The 27,195-nt window shown below is 39.5% G+C and overlaps 2 protein-coding genes across 3 annotated transcripts in view; one reads left to right on the forward strand and one right to left on the reverse strand.

The window, feature by feature from the left end:
• Positions 1–27,195, forward strand: part of AOAH (acyloxyacyl hydrolase) — a gene marked incomplete at both ends in the record, with an annotated part of 215,226 nt that overhangs the window by 50,288 nt on the left and 137,743 nt on the right. The window contains 2 exons of one of the 2 annotated variants that reach the window (XM_080918375.1): positions 9,721–9,820; positions 10,292–10,342. In XM_080918375.1, coding sequence (XP_080774501.1) covers positions 9,721–9,820; positions 10,292–10,342 — 151 coding nt within the window. Of the gene's footprint in view, positions 1–9,720; positions 9,821–10,291; positions 10,343–27,195 lie in introns of those variants that run through there. The other variant, XM_080918374.1, reaches the window with a different exon arrangement.
• On the reverse strand, positions 20,607–21,089 carry LOC308421905 (large ribosomal subunit protein eL21-like; the record flags this gene model as incomplete). The annotated part of the gene is made up of 1 exon (XM_080918377.1): positions 20,607–21,089. One exon carries the CDS (start codon positions 21,087–21,089, stop codon positions 20,607–20,609), a length of 483 nt encoding a protein of 160 aa, XP_080774503.1.

Consider the following 27,195-nt stretch of genomic DNA (forward strand, 5'->3'; position numbering starts at 1 on the left):
CTCGGTGTACTTTTAATATTATTATATCTATAAATTTAATTATGTGCCAGCAAGATGACTTAACAGATAAAGGTGGTTACCACATAAGCCAGACGAACCATGTAAAGGTTGAAAGACAGAATGAATCCCACAGAGTTGTCTTCTGACCTCATACCTGTGCCACGGCACATGCCTTCCTCATCATGCACAAACAACAACGATAATAATAATCATGTGTATTTAATACTGCATTATATTAATTACATATACTATTTTCAGATATACATTTTTAGGTTTTTTTTTTTAACTTGGTTTCACATTTTATATTTGTCACTTATGTATAAATGTCCGAGATCACCCATATAACTGTCATCACTGTAGCACATTCACTCTGAGTGAGTGACACTGAACTGTGTCTCCAGGATGCTATTCATGGTCTCACTCACTAATGGCCACGTAGTGATCCCTCCTCGTGTGTAGTACTCCTCTGAACAGTTTTATAATGAATGTGTCATTAGCCCGAGTGTTGGATGTATAATGGCAAAGCTCAAAAGACAGTGTTCACTCCTACAGTAGCACAGCCTAGAGTCAGAGAAGTTTAGAAACAGAAGCTTAAAGCCACACAGATCTGAGACATGATCAGTGTTCCTTGTGTGCACCTGTCTCTATCAATGCAGAACTCACCTGTGACTAGAAATGGTTTATTCTGAATTCTGTCTGTGGACGCAACAGGAAACTTATCATTTATCAATACCCCAATTATTGTCATGACCTATGAATTAAAGTCAGGCTTGACAGTTGTCCTTATATTTCAAAGTTTACCAATTTACAGGAAAAAATAGTGCTTTTAATGCAATCCTAATTATGACAACCCTGAATACAGTATTCTTCAAGATCTGCACTTTCTTCTTAGGATTCGGGCTTCATACACGAGAGTTTTCAAACACTGGTCCTAATAACCCATCCAAACTCCTTCCTGCTACCTCACAGCATACCACATCCCACAGTGCTTTGCTCACACTACAGGTCTGTTCAGTCTAAAGACTTTTACAGTTGTTTCCGGTGTTTCATACATCTAAAATCTATCCTAGAAATATCACCCTACTTCCTTGGACCCTAGCTTTTGGTCATCTCTTCTGGAAGCTTCTCTGATCCTCTCCAAGTGAATGTGGACATTCAACTCTTACCACAAACAAGAAAATTAGCACATGTGTATTCACAAATCTACCAAAAACACGCTGTGAAAACCTCCAGAACACTTAGGACTTGTGTTTACAATTTAATTAACACTCTGCTATAATATGGAAAGTTCTAGTTTCTTTGGAAGTTTGTTATGTCAAGTGGTGGTTTGCTGGGGTACACAGGTGAAAGGGTGTCTTGCTAATGCAAATACATGAAAGACTGTTTTCCTGAAGCAGATACACGTGAAAGGATGCTTTGATATAGCAAACATAAAAGAACCAAGGATGAAGGTGTATAAATATAAACCCACAGCAGTGGAAGATGAGCACTGAGCTTTGGTTTGGTTTGCTCTGCCTGCTATTCTTCACTAAAAACACACATGTATTGGTTCACCTTATATAACATTGTTGAGCTCAACTTGTAGTAACTTGCCCAAAAACTGCTCATGAGATTCCTAAGGCACTTGCCGCATCTGTGGCCTCATCTTAGACCAGTTTCCAAGCCTGAAAATTTCTTCAGTACTGAACTACACCTGCCTGGTGTCTGTTATCTGGCAAGATTAGAGTGTAGCTACTGGTTAGTGCCTGGTGTCTGCCTGCCTAGAGGACTGGCTGCAGTTGCTAACTTATATTTGGTGTTTGCTACATGAATGAACTGCTGCCAAAGAAGATCAAGTTTATCCCCAAAGAACTATTGCTGAACAAGTTCACACCCTCCATATCCCAATAACTTTTCTCTTCCACTACCCTTGCTGGGTTATGGGCTAGAGGAGAGATTGAACCCTTATTAAAAGTAGGTTCCAACAAAATTATGCTACACTACTGAATTCTGAGTCACTGACTAGCTGACAGCTTTCAAAATCCTATGACTGCATTTTATTCATTCTCTGTATATTTCCAGGTATTTAGCAAAAATACTGAATATATATACATACATATGTATATATATATGTGTATATATATATACACATACATACACACACACACACACACACACACACACACACACACACACACACACACACATATATATATATATATATATATATATATATATATATATATATATATATGGATGGAGGAAAGGAAGGAAACAGAGAAGGATGAAGGATAAGACTGTTTTGGAGAAATGCAGATGCAGTGAATGGATCTGTCCATCACTTGTTTGCCCATAAAGGTACACTGTCAGCGCCGGCACCTACACTAACCAGCACTGTGTCAGCTCCAGTGCTGTATCAGTGCCAGCATGCTTTCAAAAGCAGCATCCTGTCAGCAGCAGCATCCCTTCAACGCCAGCACCCTGTCAGATCCATGCTGATCACGATCTCTCCTTACACACTTCCTCTTCTTGAACCTTGTTTTAAATAGTCAGAAACTGCTTTAAGTTGATTCGGGCCCTGAAAACGAGAGCCTTGTGATTTAATTTTACCTGAATAGCTGCCTTCCAATATTAAATACATTTCCTGACCTGGAGGGCATTCTTTCTATTATCTCATGCTAGTCAGTTCTCAATAATTCATGGACTAATTATGTAGCAATTACATTTCTATCCACACCATAGCCATGGGATTCTGTAAAGAGGGAACCTGAGAAACAAGGCATTTCCTCCAGAACTCGCCATTCAGTGTCTTCATCTGTTTGAACTTTTATAACAATACACCTGATATTGAGAATTTTTAAAACCACAGAAATTTACCACTTATGGATCTAGAGAATTGGGCTGCATAATCAACGTGTTGGTAGATGAGATACCTGGTAGACTCCTCTCTGCTCTGTAGATACTCCCTTTCCCCCACCCTAAGCTAATGAGTCAAAATGAACAAACAAGTTTCTTGAGACTCATTTTCAAATGGGCACTGATTCTATTCATAACCAGAGCCTATCCCCATATTCTCAATATACTTTATGAAGGTTAGGTCTTAACATGTAAGTTTTGGAAAGTGAGTATTAAGGCCATGACATGCAGGAAGACTATCTTATCTACCTTACAGATAGAAATCCCATTTTAGGCAGTATCCAGATACAAGGTCTCCTGTCTGCTCCTGACCTCTGTTGTTCTTAATGGTGCTTCAGAAAATCCGCCTCTTAGTCTCATCTCACTCCCTGGTACTCCTTGCTGCTTCCCTGTAAGTCACAAACCCTGCTTTTCAGAGATCAGGAAATGGTATTTTCAAAAGAAAACTAAAGAGCAGAAATTATAATAATTATAACATGGCTTAAACATAATAGCTTTTATTGACATTAAAAAGTAGAAAGCATTATAACTCTGTTCTCCACAAAATAATTACAAAATTGATTAAACTCAAACAAGATATACCTGTAGTCCCAGCTCCTACAGGGTAAGGCAGGCTCTTTCTGTGAGATCAAGGCCAGCCTGGTCTATGTATTGAGTTCCAGGTCACCTGGGTTACACGGTGAGAAAAGAGAAGACCCACAGTGTTCACCAGAGAAGGAAAGATTATGATCAAGAAGGTGGTTTTCTCAGGGCAAGGCTTACTGACTGCAACGAAGATGCTGCACCCTGAGATTTTTCTCAAGTGTGGGAAATCCAATTGCCTGATTTGTGGAAGTGAAGGACCATATATACCTCATCTCTACTTTAAAAAAAAAATCAAAGGTTCACAATAAAGACTCATAAAAAAGTGAAGAAAGACACCCAAGTACCTGCTTCAGGCATGGTTATGATGGAAGAATGTGTGTGGAAAGGTGGGAAAGATGGAGTTCATGGTGAAGAGAAGAAAAAGAAAGCAAAGCCGATGGTTCTCACAGAGTGGAGAAAGGAGGAGATTTGATAAGAACATGGTGAGGCTGCCAAAGGCCATGTCTCAGGCTGTGTTCCTGCTACAACTGGGGTCTGTGTTGATATCTGTGGCCCAAGTTACCACCAAAACCCAAGGGGATATTCATGATCTGAGATGCCATATGGATATCTAAGGGCCATGCTGCCTGGTGTGTGTGGTGGTGGGAAAATCATGCTGATTTGAGTGGCCACTGCCACCTGAGGCCACAGGAACATCCACGCCCATGCTGCTGCTGGGGGCCATATCTGGGTCTATGGCAGCTGGTGTCTGTGTTGATGTCCCAAGTTCAGGTTACCAAGAAAGGCCATGAAATGGCCCTGGTCTGGACTGCTACCTCAGGCACTGTGCTGAGCTGGCCTCACCCCTAGCTTGGGCAGCATAACAGTGCTAATCCAGACAGCTGGGAACTGATTGGCTAGTCCCAGGGGTGTAAGTGAGGGACAGCTGGGCCTATCTCTAGACTACTGCAAGTGTCTTGGGCAAAGGAGAGATGCCCTTACCTCCCTGCTCCTTGCTGCCTGAGGCAAGTAGGAGAGCTGACCTTGAGGTCAAGAGAGTGGAAAAGTTGGCCCTGCCTTTCAATAACCTCAGCACTTGAGAGAGCAGGCCCTGCGCCTCACCCTAGCAGCACAGTAGAACTGGCCCTGTGGTGGAGTAAGGGACCTGGACCCAAGGATGTGAACTTGGGACAGATGGTCCTGTAGTTTACCTGGGCAGAACAGTAGAGCTGATGCTGGTAGCAAAGGCACAGGCGAGCCTGCCCTGAGTACTTGAGAGCAGGACAGCTGCCCCTGCCCCTTGCCAGCTGTAGTACTGGGTGAGCTAGACAAAACAGTGCTGGAGAGCTCACTATGGGAGCAGGACAGTTGGCAGGCTGACCAGTTGAGCTATGTCCCAGACCTATATGCAGTGCTTTGAGTTGACACACCCCCATCATCCATTCCATCTATAATCTGCTGAAGTATAGGAAAGGGCCAGTCCTACAGATCCGAAGCAGCAGGATCTCCATGACACAGGGCAACAACAGATTATCCGAGAGGAGTCCCCATGAGGATCTAGTATAGAAAATGAAGCAGAAGCTAGAGTCTTAAAAACAGATCAATGACTCCTTGCAACAAACATTTGCAAGTAAGGATGTGTGGACGAGTTGGTAGACTATGTGATACCCCATGACACATGGCAGTGCCCATGGCAAAATTTTTTTAAAAATTATTATCATTCTACCCTTTCTTTTGGGGAAGGGAGGTTGCAAGAGTGTAGGTTGGATAGAAAGATAAGGGGAGATGAGTGCGATTTGGGTACATAATGTAGACTTCACCAAAAAAATCAACAAGATGTTGAGAGAGAGACAGACAGAGAGAGAGAGAGAGAGAGACAGAGACAGAGACAGAGACAGAGACAGAGAGACAGAGAGACAGAGAGACAGAGAGAGACTGAATCTTCAGAATGAGGCAGGCTTTCCCCCCTCTCCTGTTGCCCAATACTAGCTCAGTTAAGGGGCTCTTTTCAGGTGCTCTGACTCTCAGACATACTTCACCTCTGCCCCTTTCATTCTTTCTGCCTTCTCTTCTGCATAAGTCTCTGAGCCTTGAGGAGATGGGATTGATAAAAATATTCCATTTACGATTGAGTGCTCCAAGGTCTTTAATTATCTTCACATTGTCTGGTTTTGGGTCTCTGGGTTAATTTCCAGCTACTGCAGGAAGCTTTTCTTTTTAGGACTGAGTGATGAATGCATTGAACCAGTAGCAGCAAATGTTTAATAATAATCTTTAACATAAATGGCCTTAACAGATGAATTAAACATGTGGACTGGCTGGATACAATTAATGTTTTCATCCACGAAACTTGCAAAATGAAGTAGGGCATCCAAAAGAATTGAGCAATAGATGTTGGGAAACAACTTACAAAGCAAATAGAAGCTGAATCTAAGCTGGTCTGATTCTCATGTCTGATAAGGTGGACTGCAAGCCAAAATTAATCAAGAGAGATGAGGATGACCACCACACCTCCTTGATGAAGGAGGAATTCATCAAGATGATATAATTATTATAAATATGCACGTGCCAACTCATGGGTTTCCATTTTTTAAAAACTTGAACAGTAAAAGGCATGAACTGCCATGTATCCTAATACAACAATAACTGAAGGCTTCAGAAACCTCACTCTCACATTTGGATATGTCTTCAAAATTAAAAATAGAAAATGAAACTTTATAAGTGTACCACATGCCAACAACATTTAATACATATCTATAGGACATTCCATGCCACAAGTAGAAAATAAGCATTCTTTCCAGGGACACAAAGAAGACACTCCAAAATTGAGCTCATAATAGAATCCACAAAGCAAGCCTTGTGTACACATAATAATTGAAATTCTTCCCTGCATCTTACAAAACTCCAGTGGAATAAGTAGAAGCATTAGCAGTGCTAATATCAGACAATACATAAATACCTGCAGACAGAACAATAGAGTTTTAAATAACCAATATGCCATGGAGGGAGATCAAGGACACATGTGTTTTAATTCCTAACTTAAGTGTGAATAAGAGTATAGCCTACCAGAACCTCTGGAATATAGACAAAGTAGCTTAAAATGAAAAATTGTACCTCTAAATATTTATATTTTTTTAAAAAATCAGAGAACTCTAAAAATAATCTAATATTATACATTAAGGCTCAAGAAAACTTAGAAACCAAATCTAGATGCAGCATACAGAAAAATAAACATCATCATGGGAAACAATTAGTGAAAGAGACTGAAATAACAAACAGCATTGTGCAGAGTTGGTTCTTTGAAAATATTAACAAGATTGACAAATCTGTGGATAAACCAAAGGAGAGAAAAGGAATGGTCAAATTAATGCAATGAAAGACAAATAGGGAGTTGTTACCATAGATCCCAAAGAAGTCCAGAAGATCATTGAAGAATACTTTGAAATCTTATATTTCAAGACGATGGAAAATCTCTAATTGCCTACCAACATTTAATGCCTGTAGACAGTTTACTAGATCCACAGCAAGACTGGGACAGCTATTAAAAGTCTCCCCCAAAAGAAAAACTCAGAACTAGACAGATTCATGTTGAATTCTACCAAACATTTAAGGAAGATCTAAGAAAACATTTCTTAACAGATCATTTGTGCTCCAAATGGAGTTGACTAACCTTCAAGTGCCATTACCTGTGGCAATTGTGACCTCCCACTTAGATCAGTCTCTATGCAATGCCTGTTTACTTCTCAACAAATGTCACCTGAACCACATTGGTCTCTCCCATGTCCTAGAGACTCCATTGCAAGTTAGGCTTCATTTCCGTCAATTTATGCACAGCCTATTCATGAGTCTCTCATAATCTGACTCTATTGTTCATTGTCTGACCTTGGTGTCCCTCTGAGGTATTGTAAAAAGCTTTCATGACGCTGTGGCTCTTATGTTGTGCATATGAACAGTGCCAAGTTCTGTTGCTAATTTAAAACTTAGTAGTTTTGGCCCCTTGTATCACACATACAGCAGTATCTAAGTAAATGGCTAAACCTAGGAAAGCATTTCCCTAGTCTGCCCTTTTTTTCAGTATACTCACCTGACATCTTAGATGTCTCTTTTATAATGAATTTATATTTTTACACCATGGAGCTTTTAATGGGTGGGATGCTCATGCCTTTTCTGATGCCACTATGAGATGTATACTTTATCTTCAATAACGCTATTCTAACAATAAAAGATGCTTTGTCCACAACCACCTTGTCTTCAACCATAAACTTTCTTTCATTAACCACCAGAAGATGACCCAGAGCATTCTGCTTTGAACTCAAAACCTCTCTAAATGAAAAGAGTAATAACCATGCCACAACCTGGATGAAATAATGATTTTTTTCTCTACAAAAATGTATTTTATTACTTTTTAAATTCAGCCTCACACGATTTTTAAGGGATGGACAAAACTCAGCCAAATTATTTGCTAATATATAATATAAATTACCTTTAATCTAATTTCAGGTAGTATTTATTCCTCTTTGAAACCTTATAGAGACCTTCCTGACTCACTCCATTTCTACAAGCATTCTTGTCATTTGAACTCTCACAAGAATTACCCATTATTCTCTGTTTACTCAGGCCCAGAGCTCTAACCTCTTCTACATGTCTACTATCAATCAGTTCAGAAGGTCTATGAACTACATGGTCAGGAAGTCACAGTAATGAACTGATCTCTCTGTAACACTTTTCTGTGTTAGTTACTTTTCTAGTTGTTATGACCAAAGACCTGGCAAGAAGCAACTTAAGAGAGAAAACATTGTTTTGGATCATAATTTGAGGGTATTAAGAACTGCAGTGAAAGCCTAAGTCAAGGCCATGTTACATCTTGAGGTAATAAGCAGAGGGGGGAGGGGATGTTAGAAATCACCAAGCTTCCTCCTCTCACTACATCTGGATCAGTAGGCCATTAGATAGCACTGCTCTATGACCTCTCTGTGGAAGTCCTCAAGGAGGATGCTTCTCCAAAATGTTTTAAGTATACCAAACTTGACAATAAAGATGAACGATTAGATTTGTTGTAACTGCTCTCAATCCAGACACAACCATAGTGCTTGGAGATCCCTGTCCTTATGGCACCCACTAGAAAAGAAACAAATCAACAATAATCATTTTATTTACAAGACTAGGAGATATGTTTAATTGAAGAGGGAAAAGATAACTTAGATTACATCTAAGCGTAACCATACTTTTGGGCTACTTCATTGATTTCTTATATCTTCCACCCTTCTCCATCCTAATCCCTTCCAACCCCCAACACTAGGCAGATGAGAAAGAAGGTTAGAGGGGAACGGGGTTGCAGATCTCATTAGACTACTTCTGCTGATAAACAGTGTTAAATTCCTTGGTGCAAGTCCGACCTTTGTCATCAGGATTTCTCCTACAAGCAACCAGCAATCCAGCAAAAATCCAATGCAGCAGCAGGAACTGACAGCAGCGGCTGCCACAGCAGCCCCTGCAGACACTGCAGCCCCTCAGAGCTCTGGCATTTTCATACCCTCTCAAGAGTCTCCAGAATTCAAAATGTAAACTGTCTTCAGCAGGCGGAATTGTGCCCCCTGCCAGAAAACAAGACAAATCATAGCTGTTGTGGACAATCCGAAGCAGCCCCATATCCCATACCTGGGTTTTATCTGAAAAAACAGTACTGACAAAAATGTATAATTTTAAGCAAAAAAAATGTTTAAAATCTGTACATTTATCTTTGTTTTGTAAAATAAAGTCGTTTAAAAAAAAACAAAAACATATTCACACAACACAAATGAGTTTTTAAAGAAAGCAGAATTTTAAGAAAGCAATTTTAAGTGTATGAAACTATGTGTAACAATGTAGTTTTTCCTATTAGGTTCAGTAAACTTTAACTGTTCCTCCCATCTAACCATACGCTGTCTGTTTTTTTGTTTTTTTTTTTTTTTGTTGTTGTTTTTTTTCCTTTTCCAGTTGTTTTTGTGATTTCTCCTGAAAACACTGTCACGTTCTTCTGAGAAGCTAAGTCATAGCTCAGCGATTGTATGCACTATATGGTTTTCAGGACTTTCTGCAAGAGGCAGGAGAGGGAAGGGTTGTGGGAAACCACGATCCAGTGGATGTGCTAGGTGAAACTCTAAAGCCAGGCTGTGAGAGCATCAGAATCCATCCTGGGGATTTAACTTCCTCTTACAGAACCTTCGCTTCCTAATGCCTGACAGATCTTAATAGGGTTTTCTTGGCTCCATTTCCTGCCAGACTCGGTGAAGCTATGAAGGCTGATGTGGTGTGCTATGCTCTGGAATTTTGCAAGCAGGATGCTGGCCAGTCACAGTGTCATCTCTACCCACATCCCCAGGTGAGTGGGCTTTGCACTGAATGCTACTTTCCAGGAGCTTTTAGACACATTGGAAATGTTTTAAAGGGAGACTGGGCTTCATTTACTCAGTGGTTTGTGGACTGGAAACATGTATACACTACGCTCAGTGTCTAAGAGTTCTCTTCTTTTCATATCCCTATATTTGTTGTCATTTGTATCATGATGATGGCCTTCCCTTCTCTATATATGAGGGCTACTAATATGTATGTAACAACTGTGTATCCTACCTCCTCACTGGCAATGTTTATCAGATGATATCTTCAATCAATCCATGTAAAACATTCGTCTTACTTCATCCTTGATCTCTCCTGCTAGTAGAAAAAGCCTAGGTTATTCTACTATTAACAATGATATTTACATGTATTGGTGATAGATAGGAATACCACATAAATAAATCAAGGATTTAAACCCATCTTTGCTCCTCAAAAATCAAATGACTTACACTTATAGGACAACCAACTCATCTCAAGATGTCCAGAACGTCTCGGGGATCAGTACTAAAAATTCCACATCCCAAGAAAATCTGGTCATCTGGTTGTTCTCATCTGAGCTTATCTTTCCTTACCCATAAAATGACTATAATAAAATATAGTTTTATTATATATAAATTATATATAAATATATAGTCACAGTTTCTTAAATAAAGCAAGATATATAATTATATATATGTGATGATTAGCACAATACTATCAATACTATACACAGATAATAAATATATTAAAATATTACTAAAATTACATCTAATAAGATTATTGTCACTGTCATATTTATTAGAGATAGTTTTTAAGAATCTCCTGTGTCATATCATTTTGGTAAACTTTTACTGTGATTGTGGTTAGACAAGACTACAAATGTTGACCTAATTCTGTCCACACACTGTAGATCAGCATATCATATAAACCTAGTTAAGGCTCACAGTATTGATTTTCATGAGCTTCCTATTCAAATAATTGTACAGAATTATAATTTTCCTGTGTATAATAATAAGTCTGGGTTTTTAAACATGTTATTTGTGTTTAAATAAAGTTAACTATAATACTTTGTGGCTTAAGCAATACACATGATTTTTCTGAGTAGTAGAAATATTAAATAGTAGGCGCTGGAGAGATGGCTCAGTTAGTAAAGCACTTCCCATACAAGGTGAGTTGCAGACCCTAGATTTATATAAAAGCCAGGCATGGTCCACACAATTATCACTGTTCCAGGAGGCAGAGACAAGTGAATCCCCGGAGCTTACTACACAACTAACCTCCCCTAATCAATAACTTCCAGGCCAGTGAGAAACTGTGTTAGTTGTCATTTCTCTTGCTATAATAATATACAAAGACCAAGAGGAATTTGTGAAGGAATGGGTTTATTTTATTTTACACTTTGTAGGAAAGTCAGGGCAGAAACTCAATGCAGGATCCTAGCATTGAAAACTGAAGCAGAAACCATGGAGGAGTGCTGCTTACCGGACTTTTTACCATCTGCCCAGGGTGTCACTACTCACAATGGTCTGGGATCTTCCACATTAATCATCAGCCAAGACAGAACCCTTAGACTTACCAGCAGGCCAGTCCTATGGAGATACTTTCTCAATTAGGATTCCTCCTTTCAAGATGATCTCATTTTGTATCATGTTGACATAAAATCGAACCATCACAGAGACCCTGTCTCAAACAAACAAAAGTGTAAGCTGCATCTGAGTAGCAAAATCTAAGGTTCACCACTGCTCACCCCACCTCTAAAAAGGGGGGAGGAGGAGAAAGGAAGGAGGAAGAGAGAGAAAGAGGGGCACACCATAAATCTGTTTTTTGATCAAGAAAAATTGAAACAAATGAACAGGATTCATGTTTCATGTTTCTTATGTGATTGACTATAAATGAAATTTTCTTAATTCCTCCAAGGAAGTTATAGATTCTACTTGTTTCCAGAAAAGTAATTTTAAGTGGAAAACATTCTGGTGGTCAAATAGCATGTGAATACTGTCTTATCATAACCACTCTTTGGTGTTGGAAGAAAGTAATGCATCTCTGTGGAGGAAGGCAAACATATTAGTCAGCTTGTCACCATCATGACAAGATGCCTAAGAGAAACAATTTAAAATGAGGAACGGCCTGCTTGGGATTATAGTTCAAAGGTTTCGATTTATGATCACCTGGCTCTGTTCATGAGCTTGTGCAGGGACAAAATAACAAGATGCAGAGTTGGGAGGGGGGTGGGGCAAAGCAACTCACTATGGTGACACATAAGCAGAGAGAGGAGGGGCCAGAAGAAAGGTTTCCTCCCCCGAAGACCTCTTCCTTCAACCAGATCCTACCTCATGGGTTTTCTCCACTCTATAGCAGCCTGTCAAATGATGATCTCATCAGTAAGTGGACGAATTGATGAGGCCACAGTCCATAATTGAGTCACATCTCTGAAGCTCCAACTCTGAGCATTGCCTTGGGAGACAAAGCTTTCAACTGACACATCTCTGGGGACATTTCTGATTTTAATCGTAGCAGCAAGTGATTTGGGTTTTAGTGACAACCACAATCACCATGATATATATGCATCTTATCCACAGCTATTTGCACAATGTTCAAGTTGATCTGGTCATAAATAACACACCTGATTTAAACATACTGTCTGCGGTTATTTTACACACCAGATTTCATTTCTTCATCGTCCCCAGTTTAACCTCATGCTTTTGCTTGTGGTGCTGGAATATGAACTTTGGGCCATTCACATGCCAGCCCTCAACCCCCACCCCCATTTTAGCTGCTGACTTGGGAAAATTTCAGCCACCCTCTTTGTCTAGTGCTGAACAAGAGGATTTTATTTAGAAATACTCAGTTTCCACTCAAGGTCATTCTGGACTGCTGGTCAGCCTGAGCCCCTGCTTCTACAGCTGCTCCAGACCTTCTCCCTTTACCATAAATGCCTACCACCAGCCTCTCTTTCTCCAGTTGATCCATAAATACAGGATATTCTCTCAAGATTCACCGTTCTCTGCGTTGAACTTTTCTTTAACATCAATAACTGCTTTGCCCTAAGGGCTTGCCACAGACTCTGGGAGAAGATTCTATGCTTCATCTTGTCTAGATGTCTATGAGGTCCTAAGACACAGACTCCACTAGCACCTGTTGCTCACAGGAAGGAGGTGGGACACTGAGGCATTTAGTAGATTGCTGCAGGTCACCAGCCTAAGAATTAGAAATAGAACTGGCAACCTTACCTCCCCCATCAGAGATGCATCTGGTGTCTCCACACCCCTGACATCCATCGAGTGGGCTTTTCAAGATGCTATGTGTGCTTCCAAAACAACCAACTAGAATCCCATCACCAGGAAGGGAGAACATTAAAACGTTCACTTAATTTTAAAAATTAGATCACACTGAGGTTTTTATTTCCTGATAATGCTGTGTGTCAGGTTTGTTGTTACTGCTTTGTTTTGCTGTTGAGGGTTTTTGTGGATTTTTGTTTGTTTGTTTGTTTTCGTCCCCTCCTTAACACTACATTTTGAACATGTATTTTTAACATCCATGCTTTTCTTGCTTATTTCCATGGAGTTCAAGTCACTCATGCAGATACGCAAGCATGTAGCTATAGAGAATTCTTAACCCTCGGGCTTTCCCTATGACTATTCTGTCAGTGCCCCCAAATAGCCACAACTCTGAAATGCCACCATAAATCTGCTCTTTCATGTAAAATCGTATTCTTGAATTTCACATTGGTGGAGTTATTCAGAACAGACAGATGACCCTCTACTTACAATGGTTAGACTCTGGAATTTTCTAATTCATCATGGTAATAAACAATATACAGTCAGCAGAAATTGAATCCTAGTTCTTGAATTTTCATTTTTCCCCATGACTGTATCTCCCAGTCAGGTATGCAATCCTGATACTCAACCCTGAATTATAGAGCTGGCTCTGGTTTAGACATCCTTACCCACCGTAGGCACGTATAAGTGCCTGGAGATTCTGAAAGTGATGACACTCAGTTAGAATGCTGAGTCAGGTAGGGTATAGTACATGCATTGAAAGCTCATCCCAACTACCGCCTTCTCTGTAAAATAACTCCTAACTCTCCACCTTAAAATGATGGTTATCCTCACTTTTTAATTTAATTTTATTTTTACACTCAGGATTTTATTCCCCTCCTGGTCAGCCTCCTACTGTTCCACAGCCCATACCTCCTCTTAAGCAGCATCATAAACTAACGTTGAGTCCTTACAATGTGCTAATGACTGATCCAAGTGTTTCCTATGCATCCATTCACTTGGTCATACAAAGTAGGTACTGCTGTCTACATTTTATAGACTATGATAGTAGTTACATGGATTTCCTTATTAAGATGTAAGCACTTGGGGCGTGGCTTGGGTATAAGTGATGGGGGAGGGAGGATGAGAGAAGGGAGAAGTAAAATGTGCTGGTCTGCATCATAAAGACCACATGAATAGTCTTTTAGGGATGTAGTCTGTCGCCCTTACTCTTTGCACTAAAAAAAGAAGTACAGCTGGCACTGGTGTGTGCTTGTGTGTACAAAGCCTGCTTCTCATGCCACAGATTACAAACTAACATTCAACTGTTCCTCTTCCTTTCCCAACTGCACCCTCTGGGATTCCCCAGTCCAGAGACTTCCAGCAGACTATCACCTTTAGTAGACCAGTCTCAATTATAATCACTATAAATGTGCTACACATACCCTCACATTTGCCAACATCCCAAAGTCACATGCAAGTTTGACCTCTCCTGTCCCCTGAATCCAGTCCATGTTAAAATAAAATCACATTTAAAGGGTACACTTCCACCACCTCAAAGCTAGGTCCTTCTCATCCTCTGCGTGGAAGTGGAGCACCGTCTTAGGAAGCAGGCAGACTTTAAAGAAGCGTCCATGGTTAATTCAGTTTCATAGGAAACTCCTAGGCACTGAGAGGATGAATTTGGGTTAACACAGGGAGTCTTTCTGGGATCTGATTCCTGAGAAGCTGACACTGTTATGGGGAAGAGTGGGTCTGTACTTTAGTTATATAAAATTGACATGTGGCAAATTTGAAAGTGGCTAAAAAAAATAAGAAAATTGCCTTTACTTTATTTTATGTGCAAATATCTGTCATCTCTTCTAATTCAAGTTTTTGGGCAGCACAGACTTAGGGTTTAAAAAAAAGCTAGGACAAGCAAGCTGTAAACCTCAGGAGCTCCCTGTGGAAGGAGGTGAAGAAAAGAAGAGATAAAACCATGGAGCTTGAGTGAGTCCTGAAATTCAGTAACCAGACACAGGTATTTATTTCCAAGCATATTCTACAGATGAGACTGAAAGGCTCAACTGAAGATGTGTGACTTGTGAATAAGAAGGGAACCCACCTTCCCCATGTTTAGCACAGACTGGAGCATGCTCAGGATGGTGGCTGCTCAGGACCAGAGGCAGCTTTAGCTTTAGTTATAAGGAAATAAATTGAAGAACTTAATCTTCAGTAATTTTACACAAGTATATCAATATATTACACTAATAAGTCTACTCAGTCATTTATCCATTTAGTCATGCTTCAAGGAACATTTCTTGAGAACTTAGCACACACCAAGATGTTGATCAAGGTACCCTGATTTCTGTTTTTATTTCATCCATAGACAGGACAGTTAGAATTCTTGTTTCATTAAGACTTTTCACATCCTCAGTCCAATGATTGGATGTGAGCATCTGTATTTGTCAGACATTGGCAGAGTCTCTCAGGAGACAGCTATATCAGACTCCTGTCAGCAAGCACTTCTTGGCAAAGACTGAAGGGGTTAGCAACCACATAAAAAGACCAACAATATCAACCAACCAGACACCCCAGAGCTCCCAGGGACTACACAACCAACCAAAGAGTACACATGGAGGGACCCACGACTCCAGCTGCTTATGTAGTAAGCAGAAGATGGCCTTGATGGATAGCAATGGGAGGAGAGGCCTTGGTCCTGTGAAGGCTTGATGCCCCAGTGTAGGGGAATGACAGGGTGGGAGCTGGGAGTAGGTGGGTGGGTGGGGGAACATCCTCACAGAAGCAGTGAGAAAAAGGATGAGATAGGGGGTTTCCAGAGGGGAAACCGGAAAAAGGATAACATTTTAAATGTAAATAAGTAAAATGTCCAATAAAAAAAAGACTTCTCTAAAGTCTCCTACCTTCTAAAGAACAATCTTTTCCTTTACTGCAGCCAAAAATTATTGATGTAAAAGGAATTATGTAGAGCAGTATTCCACAGGCAATAGAGATGCAAACAGGGGTTGGAGGGGGCAGCTAGTAAACATACAGGGGAGAACAGATAGTCCTTAAAAAGAGTTCAGGGAGGAAAAGGAGCCTGAGAGGATGAGCTCTAAGAAAGTAGGAGAGCTTCATGCTAAGCTCTTCCACAGGAAGCCAGATATCTGAAAAGGAGAGTAGAAATTGCCCTTTTTCTCCCTACCTTACTTGCTTAGCACCTGAGTTGGGGGGGATTGTCATGGTCTAAAAACATCTCTTAGCTCCCAGTTTAGAGGATACTGTGTCCTGTAGCTCTGGGTTAAAGTCTTAGCTCCCAGTTTAGAGGATATTGTGTCCTATAGCTCTGTGTTAAAGTACTCCATCTTCATCCACCATTAGCCAGGCCACTCTGATTGGAAAAGATCTCCTTCCCATCTGTCTCTCTCACAGCATCATCTTAAATCTTTCACAGTCTGGAGGTGGGAAGATGTCTTTCCTCCTCACTGTGTCATTTCTGGCACTGGTGGCCTGTAAGCATTCTGCAATGTTTGTTGATGAACTCGATCAGATATGCAGGGAAGTGCTGAACATATGTTTGTTTCTTTGTGAGGATTTCTCCTGTCTTGGTAGAATAGTCCAACGTTCAAAATGGTGAACTTAAATTAGAATGGGAATCGGGTTTCAGGAGAAACTATGGGGCCACATCTCAGGGCCTACATTCTGACTCCTGAACATCACTAAGTGTCTTCCTTGGCACTGCATCTGCAATCTACACAGCTTTTGCTGAGCATTGAAAGGTGAGAGCTGTTGTACTGGAGCCCGGGTTTGAAAGTTATTGTTGACAACCTGAAAGCATTGTCCCTTGTAATATCCCTCTTTTTTTGTTATGTGCTAACATTCCAGGTATCTAAAATCAAATCTTCGCTTATCCTCATCATCCTTTCCCCCAGCCGTTCCTTGATGTCCACTCAACCACTAAACATTTGTCAAACTCTTTCTAATCCTTCCTTGAACAGTTCCAGTGCCTTCCTAAATATTAAATGCTGGGTTATGAGATTATAAGGCTGGGGCTATGCCTGCCCAGCTATCTGCCTCCACTGTCTATTAAGAAATGACATATGAAAGATGCCCCTATAGGTACATATTAAACAAATGGGCTACAATTTGAACCCAGAGTTATCTGCAAAGTAAGAACACTCAAGATTTCATGTTGCTCATAATATCTCCACTTTTTGCCCAAACATTTTGGTGTTGGCACTCCCAGGACAGGTCCTGAATTTCCTAAGACTCAGGGTGGCCCAAGAAATGTTTCATTGCAGTCTTAGATTTGTGCCTCTCTGAGGCTAAACTCCTAGAAAATCTATGAGCATCTATTCTTCACTTTCTGGTGAGCCATTTTGACCCAGGTCACAATTATAACTTGGGAACTTACATCCTAGTTATTTTCCTGTGGTGCCACCCAGTGCACTGGAAAGCCGGCACTTGAACAAGAACATTCTGAGGCCATTTTCTCAGAGCTGAAATAGCTCTTGGAATCTAATAGGTATTCAGTAAACAGTGACTGAAGAAATTAATCCATAGATCAAAAATAAAACAAAATTGGCAAGGGGATTGGAATATACTCTTTTGCCTATCCACAACCAAAGACTTTTCTAGTAACCAGCAATTGTTCTTTGTTCTAAATCAAGAAAATGAATCTCTGATTCTAATACTAGTTTTGGTGTGTGTGTGTTTCTATATTTCTTTAACACATCCCTGCTTTCTAAGACCCAGTCTTACCTGTTTATATGTGTCCCCCCCATTAGTGTAATCAGGACTTACCATCTTCTGATAGATACTGAGAAAAAAAATGAATTTTCAGATGAACAGAATCCCCGTGTCAAGGAGACAGAATCAGTTCTCGCATCAACATCTCACTGGAAGCAGCATGACTTCCCCATACACACAATCTAAAAGATAATACTTCTAATCCCAAACTAAAAGGATTCATTTTCTCTCTCCTGTCTGACATTTCATGACCCTCTCTGGCTTATGTTTGTTTTTGCCTTAACTGTGATGGTATCTGAGGAGGATTTTCTTATGTATTGAAATGATAAAAATATACATTATTAAGTATGGAAAAAGCTAGGTATCTGACCATCAGCACTAGAGGTTCTTCATGCTTAGTAGCTTCTCATTATGGCTGGCAAAATATTTGTTCAAAAAGGAAAAGAGAGAAAAATTTACAACCCTTGGACTTCATTTGGTTCCTTAATATTCTGGAAGAGTTAAAGGATTTCAAATTAAATTAAGCCTAATTAATTAAACCCATGCATATGCCTGAATGACTGTGGGACCTTTGGGTACTGAGACCAGAAATAACACTAACCAAAAGCATATTGGAAGAAGTGACAGGTTTCAAGACATAGATGGTGCCAACTTTTCCATATAATGGATGTTTCCAAAGCTGTTACTATACAATAAGTGTACATTAGGAGTCAATAATACGAGGCAATCCAACCTTGGCTTATCAAAATCTTGCACACAGTTTCCAGTGCTCTAACTTGACATATAAAAACAGTTGAGAAAGTTATTTGGTGTATGTTTGAATTGTCAACATTTTAAAACTTCCCAAGGATTTTAAAACATCTAAGTCTTAAACATCAATGTAATGTACATAGAAATAGCATTTGGAAACAGAAGGTCAGCCTAAAGTAGGACAGAATATGGTATCCATAACTAAACCCAAATATGTTTCAGATATCTTTTTATTAAAACAGCATTTGAAATCAGTGGTAAACATGGACTTTTTTTTAACTTATATCTTAGAATTAAATTCTAGCTGTAGTATGTGTGCACATGAGTGTATGTGTTGGGGGGGGCATTAAGCTATGTATTTACTTGTTCATGACACCAAAACAAATTCTAAATAATCTGAAGTTTGAATAAGAAAGACTGGGGCCATACCATAAACAGAGAAAAACCCGAGAATATTGTATATACTTTGTGACCAAGAAGTCTGAAAGAAAAATATTAATATATCTGCCATATGCACAAAGCCAAAAGCCAAATGGAAAACTTTAAAGATGCTTTTATAATGTGTTGTACAAAGAAACATTTTTCTATCATCCAAAGCACTCTTGAAAATCTGTAAGAAGAAAAATGACGAAGAACCATGAACAGGTCATTTATAGGAGGAAAAACGTTCAAACAACCAAAACTTAGGGGTAAAAGTTCGTTCACTTTTTTCATCGCTAAAAAGACAACATTTAAAATGAGATTCCCTTTGTTTCTCATGTATTTGCTGCCATATAAGTTTTTGATGGTCAAAAAGCAGTAAGTTATCTCAGAAATGCCAAAGGTCACTAAATTAATCTGCTCCATAAACATTTGAGGTATAAGTAAGCTTGTGACACTGAGCATCAAACACTGTTGGGACATGGGTGACTCCTCAGTCCTTTCTCTAAGCATCTGAGGAATCTCACTAGAGAAGCCAATATGGATTGTTTTCGATCCAGATTTGGAATCTTGGAAAATTTATCCATTAAGATTTCCTTAAAAGGTTTATTTGGATGCCACTCAGCTCCAGGAGTTGTCAGCAGTCTAGGAAGAAAAACAGTGACATAAATGAGTTACCCTTGACTTCATGTATGTAGAAGAAATCAGAAGAGCCCAGGGAGAAAGTTCTTATGTGATGTTGAAGATATTTTTAAAATGTTGTTTCATTGTTTTGGCTCATGATTTTGGTGATTTCGGTCCATGACCAGTTGACCTTGCCACTCTAGGTTTGTGGTGAAAAAACCATGGCTAGAGCATACAGTAAAGGCAGATGATGGCCAAGTAGTCAAAGTTTCCTAGAGATCAGGGTCCTGCAATCATCTCTTTCAAGGGTATGTCCACAATCACCTCAAAGGACTCATCATATCCCAGGTCTTCAATACAGTGCTCTTTAGGGGAATTCTAGAACTAAATGTAGCAGCAGTTGATTGCATTTCCGAATAAATTACTAACTACTGATCATGCCACAGGGTAAAATAGAAAACACTCAAGAACCAGATGACTTAAGGGGAGGTCACCCAGTCTATAAAAAGAAATGGTAAAAAGTAAATCCCAGGTAGTCAGTGGTGGGGCATGCCTTTAATCCCAGCACTCCAGAGGCAGAGGCAGACAGATCTCTGTGAGTACTAAGTCAGCCTGTCTGCAGAGCAAGTTCTACAAGAGCAAGGGCTACACAAACAAAACAAAACAAAACAAAACAACAACAACAACAAAAAAACCACTGTCTCCAAAAACCAAAAGAAAAAAATCCCCACCTAAATCTGAGAAGTCGAAGTATAGTTTCCATAACCATTGTGTATACATTACTGGAAGGCCTTAGTATTTTTACTTATAGGCACTGTGTACACATTACTGGAGGGTGTGATTGTTTTTACTTAAAGTCATTGTGTATACAATAATTGGAGGGCATGATTGTTTATATTTATAGTCACTGTATACATATTACAGGAGGGACTTCATTATGATGATGATGATGATGATGATGATGATGATGATGAAAGCACTTTGCAGTCTGCGCCCTTTATTTCCTTTTGTACATTAGGCCCTGAATTCACAGGGAACGGGCTCCAGCAGCTGAGGCTCTTTTCTGTTAGCCCTCACAAAGTGAGCTTCTCTGGGTGGTGCAGGCTGGCTCTTCAGCTGAACCCAGGTGTCCTTCTCCTTGGCTTCCTTTTTCATCTGATCGTTCTCCGTCACCCGCTTCAGGAAGCCGTCTCTGCTCTTCGAGTGCTTGATGTGCTCAATCCACACATTGGTCCTCTCGGACAGAATCCTGCCCTTAACTTGCTTGTTTACAATGATGCCCACAGCATGCTGGGTGACATTGTAGACTCTTCCGGTTTTTCCGTGGTAACACTTCCGGGGCATTTCTTTCTGAACAGTGCCCATTCCCTTGATGTCTACACTATCACCCTTCTTGTAGATTCGCATGTGTGTGGTCAAAGGAACAAGTCCATGTTTCCTAAAAGGCCTAGAGAGCATAGACCGAGTGCCTCTCCTCTTTCCCTTTGTGTTTGCCATTTGGGAGTGAACTGGAAGATGGCTGCCATGGTTGGTATTATTTTTACTTTTATGTGAATAATAAAATAACATATGAAGAAAAAAATGTTCCTTTCTTGTTCTTGAAGATTTCAGGAGTGAAAAATGCCTTTAAGAAAATGATTTTCCTTCTTAGCTCCAGAAAGCTTATCACCGTGTTAAATTTGAATAGTTGTACAAAAGCTTTTGAGCTTTCGAATTTTAATGGCTTCTCCTAATCACTGTCTTCTCATGGTGAGTCATCTGCACCAGAGTTGCAATAGGAAATCATCTGGAAATGTATTTCTAAAGCACCAAATAGAGCCAGGTCCTGTGTGACACCTCCCCCTTCTGTTCAGCCTACCTTCCTACCACTTACTAGGAATGTATTAAGTAATCATAATGTCATTATTTAACATCTGACTCCCACTCAAGTATAAACTCCATGAGAAGGAGAGTCTAGCTATGCCATTTCCAGCAATTTTCTAACACAGTTCCCTGAATATATTACCACTCAATAGTTACTTGCTGAATAGAAAGCAGGGAAGAAAGGATAATTCCCCTCTGTGCACCCCCACGAGGAACCCATAGCCTAGTACCTAGAAGTAGTAGGTATGGTGCATTTTATGGAAAAAAAAAATGAAAGTCTTGACTATGACTTAGATCTCTGGATAGGGGGATTATCTTGGATTATCTGTGTTAGTGCAAGGTAAGCACAGGATTCTTACAAGCAGCAAACATTAGGATCAGAGTGAGAAAAGCAAATAGGCGTTGGAGAGATGCCATATTTGGGAAAATACTTGCCACCTAAAAATGAAAGCTCTAGAATGCATGTAAGGCCTGGCACAGTAACATATGACTGCAAAACCAAAACTACAGAGGCAACAACAGTGGTTTCCTGGTGCTCACTGACCAGGAAGCCTACTCTTATCAGTGAGTACCATTGAATAAGAGATCATGTCTCAAAAGTCAAGGTAGATAGCTTCTGAGACCAAGGTTGTCCTCTGTCTCTACATGCAGAGGCACATGAACAGGCATACATACATATATGCATACACATATAAGAAAAGAAAAAAAAAGAAATAGAGAGTAAAGAAGATAGGAAATGGGTCAATAGACGCAGGGAATGAAGGGACAAGTTCATCAGACATTATGTCAACACTAAGAGCTGGAAGAACTAAAAGAAAGGTTCTCCTTGGATCTGTGCAGAACATGCCTTTGCCTAGATTTCTGACTTCAAAAACTGCAGGAGGATAAATAAATACCCAGGGAGGTAGGTCAGCTGGTGAAGGTGCTGCCTCCAGCCTGATAACCCATAGGCTGATTCCATGCAATGGGATCATGGTAGAATAGTTGAATTGATTACAGCAAGTTTTCCTTTGAACTGTACATGTGTACCATGGCAACTGCACCCACCTGTATACACACACACATACACACAAGCATGCATGTTAATAAGAAATAATAAGCATATAAACTGCTTAGTTGTCTAACACTAGGCAATAATTATTTAACAATTTGAGGGCAAATAGAAGAATGGCATCATCAACATCATCATCATCATCGTTGTCTTCGTCATCATCATCATCATCATGGTAATAACAAAACACTACTATTATAAAACTATAACAGAACATACCCACAATTTGACTGACCTATTTATTTTTATGAAAAACCATTTGTTTAGGAAACATGCCAGCATCCTATCAATATGGTTAGACCTTAGAGTTGCATTGGAGAGCGAGCTGTGTGTATACTCAAACAGTACAACAGAGGAATCAAAGGAAACAGAGATTGCCAGTGGCAAAGCCTTTAACAACCAACCTCCTTGGCAACACTGGGTCTTCATGTTCTCATTTACACCGTGGGGTTGAGAATTGTTTCTTCTCACTTTGTAAAGTTAATATAAAGCTTAGTGATAAAACCCATGCCATCTTTTCTATAGAATAGGAAGCAGAGTCTGCAAGATGATGTGCAAGCCTGGTGACCCGAGGTTGCTCCTTAGATCTCATGGTGGGAGGAGAAAACCAACTCCCAAAAATTGTCCTCTGACCACACATGCACATGCCTGCATTCATATACAAATCACACACATACACACACACACACACACACACCACACTCTCTCTCTCTCTCTCTCTCTCTCTCTCTCTCTCTCTCTCTCTCTCTCTATCTATCTATCTATCTTTCTATCTATCTATCTATCTATCTATCTGTACCCATACACATAGAATTAAACATTTTCTTAAGGTCATAAAGGTGGGGAAGACAATCTATGAGAAAGTAGAACTCAATCATACTGGTGGTTATATTTCCTATTTTCTCATTGATATGCATCTCCTTGAGGAAGGAAGGGCTAGTTTTGGTTCGTGGTCTGAGAGGATAAAGCGCATCCTGGCAGAGAAGGCATGGCAAGTAGCCTGTCATGCTGTCATCAGTCAGGAAGAAGACAGAGAGAATTGAATGCTGTTGCTTTTGGGGCTTTATCTTTTGCTTTAGTCTGGGACCTTACCCAGTAAGAATACACACCTTCACTTCTCAGTTGGAACTCTGAAGAAGAGTCCTCACAGACACCCAGAGATGGGTCTTCTGGGTGATTCTAAATATGGTCAGGTTGACAATATTGATTAACCATTCACCATTACAGTAGCATTAGTGGTAAAGTCGATGACTAGTTGAAAAGGAGCAGGGTCAATAAAGTGCTAAACAAGAGAGTTTTTAAGGCATTGTTAAGGAAAGAAAGCAATGGCCATAGTTAAATACGCCAGTGGTACTCATAGCTATCCATACAGTACAACACAGGCAGGAAAGAAGCAAATGTAGGTATTGATGAAATTTGTATAAAGATGAAGCATTGTGTAATGATGAGAGATCACTTTAAAAGAATTGGCTTTTTGTCCTATTTTTCTATTTCTTTATCCTGGAAGCAAACAACATGAATCTTACTTTTCTTTTTCTGTTTATCTTAAAGTTATCAAGGCCTATCAGAGCTGGAAAATGTCAGAACATAAAACTTGGCTTTGCTGAAGCTAAATCCTAGTTCTTGGCAAATAGTCACTCTGTGATACCATGGCACACAGGTATAAATAGACCTGCAAATTCTACCCAAAGGCCAGATTGCCCATATGTGATGGAAAGTCAAACTCAAAAAGTACGTGATATTTTTCTTCATATTTCTGCTTACTGGGACCCGCCTCACAGCTGTTTTTGTAGGTTTTTGGTTAGCTGTTTCTAGTCTGTGTTAGTCATTTGGGTTTACAACTTGAGTTTTTTTATGAAGTATGATTGTATGTATGTATAAAGTTTACAAAGAATAAGTTAAAACTGTCATGTAAAAGTATCATACATTATAAAAGACAGAAACCTTATTCTCAGTTGTGGAATCTAGAAGTCATGTATCAAGATGGCAGCTCAGAAGGGCTGGGTATTACCATACAGATTTGTTTTGCATCATGTTGGGGAGAGCAAGGCAGCTTGAAAAAATCTTCTTCAATACTGTCGGTTTGTGCTTCCTGTGTAGCCTAGACTGGCCTCAAACTCATGACCCTCCTTCATCTACCACCTAAGTGCTGAGATTACAGATCCAAGCCACCATGCCCAAATGCCTTCTTCTTGGGTCACAAAGCCCCATGTCACCTGCACCCTCAAGACTTAATTACATCCACAGACCCTCATCTCCAAATTGGAATAAGAGTTTTCAGCCTGTGGATTAGAGAAGAGGGCATGCAAGCATGTGGTATACTGAGGTGCCTTATTCTAGGGCTGTCTATGTGCTTATCTCTCTGAGGGGTCAGCGATGACCTTGAATATAGTATCTTCTGAATATTGCACCATTTTAAAAGTAAGCATGTACATTGAACCTTATATAAGGAACAACCCGTTCTCATAAACTTTTAGAAAAAAATTTCAGAGTGAATGAATGATCATTGCTCACGCCAAAATCTCTTATTTCCAGTTAAATCTCTTATTTCCAATTAAAAAAAGAGTCAGCCATCTCAATCATCACTTCCCATCCCAGAAGCTTTCCCTTTGTGGAAATCTGTCACCACTGTCAAAATCGTGAAGAGAACAAAAGGCATTTTGGGTACTTTTCAAATCTACTGCTGCTATGATTGATAGTGCAGAACTGGATCACAAAAAAAAAAAAAAAAAAAAAAATTGTCACAGTAGAAACTTGTCCCTAACAACATTATTTGTCTTTACTTTCTTCACTTTCATATATCAGAATCTAGGTCTTTAACATCATAGAGCACAAGAAGGATGAGTCAGAGACCTAATCTTGTCCAGTTCACCAATGCTTTTACAGTGGCAAGGAGCAGAATCTAGATGCCTAAGGATTCCTGTTCACTGTCTTCTCTTCACACTTCCCCATCTCAGTTGATGAGGCTGGGTGCTCTTGGATGAAACCTTTCAGTTAGGGAAACACTCCATCTGTGTAATAACTATTCCCACAAAGCATTGCAAAACCACAAACAGAACATATGCCATAACTCTCTAGGAAGAGGATAGGGCTACCAGAGTTCCTAAACTTCCTTTTATTATTTTGTTTTATCTCACCTACTAAGATTTCTCAGAGCAAATGAAAAACATGGATCATGCTCAAAACAAGTCTGAATAGAATTTGGACTGTGTCATCCATCATTTCTGTGACTTTGCATGAAGTTTTTATTCACTTTAAGTCTCAACTCATCTCATACATAAAATAGAAATACTAACAGCACTACTTACAACTTCCTGTATTGTAGTGTATTCTGATGTAGTTCACTGTCAAGCTTGCCCCATACTATAAAATCTCAGATGTCCCATTTTGGCCCTAATTAATAGCTCATGAGACAACATAACATAGAAACCTTCCAGTAAATATCTTTAAGATGAGTGAATACAATGACATAAGGAATGACTGGTACACAGAAAGTAGGTGTTCCAGGCCATGAAGCCCTTCTATACTTTGTCAGCACTTGGGGGTAGAAGACCAGTCTATATGTCCTTGGCTCTTAGAACCATATGCTCAGTCTAAAGGCTGTGCTTTGTGAGTTTGTGTGATGCTTTTCTCAACAAACCAGGCATAAGGATATTAAATAAGGAAAAAAAAGAGGGGCATGAAGCTGGAGTGAAGAAACATAATAACCAAATGAATAAAATAAGGAGGATTTGAAAAGATCTGACCATACATAAAACCAGAATCAAGTAGATGCTCAAATGAAGAACCATATCCCTTGCTGCTGGTATAGAACCTGCTCATGTTGTTCAACAAAGTGTAGTTGGATTGGAAGCTGCATCCTGTATCCTTTCCAAAATTTTCCTATGTGGCCACTTTCCATGCCCAACTCTCCCTTCAACTACTCATTGGAGTATGTATTCTACTCTAAAGTCTAAGTTTTCAGACTATGAAAGAGCAGTCTTCCTACTTTATAAACAAAGACAACATTCAAGGATTACCAAGGACACATAACAATTGTTTTTAGCTTTACTTACAGTGTTGCTGTCATTAGAACAAGAAGACTAATCTGTTTTCCTAAATGTCTCTGACTTCACATTGGTGCCTTTTCTGGATGAGAAATGGACATTTTATTACATTTCTATTTTATGTTTGCAAAAGTTTAGTTTGAGTTAGTAAGTATGAGAGACTATAGCACTTTGATCTTTCTTCATTTAAAAATTTTAACAATATTTTATAATGTTTTATTTTGAGTATATGAGTGTTTTATATGTTTGTGAACTACTTGGGGTACCATGTGGACAGTGGAAACTGAATTAAGGTCCCCTAGAAGAGAATTGAGTTTTCTTAACTGCTGACCCATCTGTCCAAGCCCATAATTCTAACTTGGGTTTGTCACTAAACCTAATATACTCTCTTTTTATCAGGATTTATTTATTATTTAGTTTTGAAATTATAATTTAATTACACTTTTCCTTCCCTTTTTTCTCATATGTCCTTCATTTTCAGATGTGTGTCCTATTTTTCATTATTTATTATTGCATGCATGTATATGTTGGTATGTACATATATATTCCTAGATATAACCTGTTCAGTTTGTAAAATGTTCCTTATATATATTTCAAGGCTGACCATTTGACAACTAATTGGGGTGCTTTTCCCTGAAGACTA

This window comes from Micromys minutus (genome assembly GCF_963924665.1).
Source record: "Micromys minutus genome assembly, chromosome: 6".
In the NCBI taxonomy this organism is placed as follows: domain Eukaryota; kingdom Metazoa; phylum Chordata; class Mammalia; order Rodentia; family Muridae; genus Micromys; species Micromys minutus.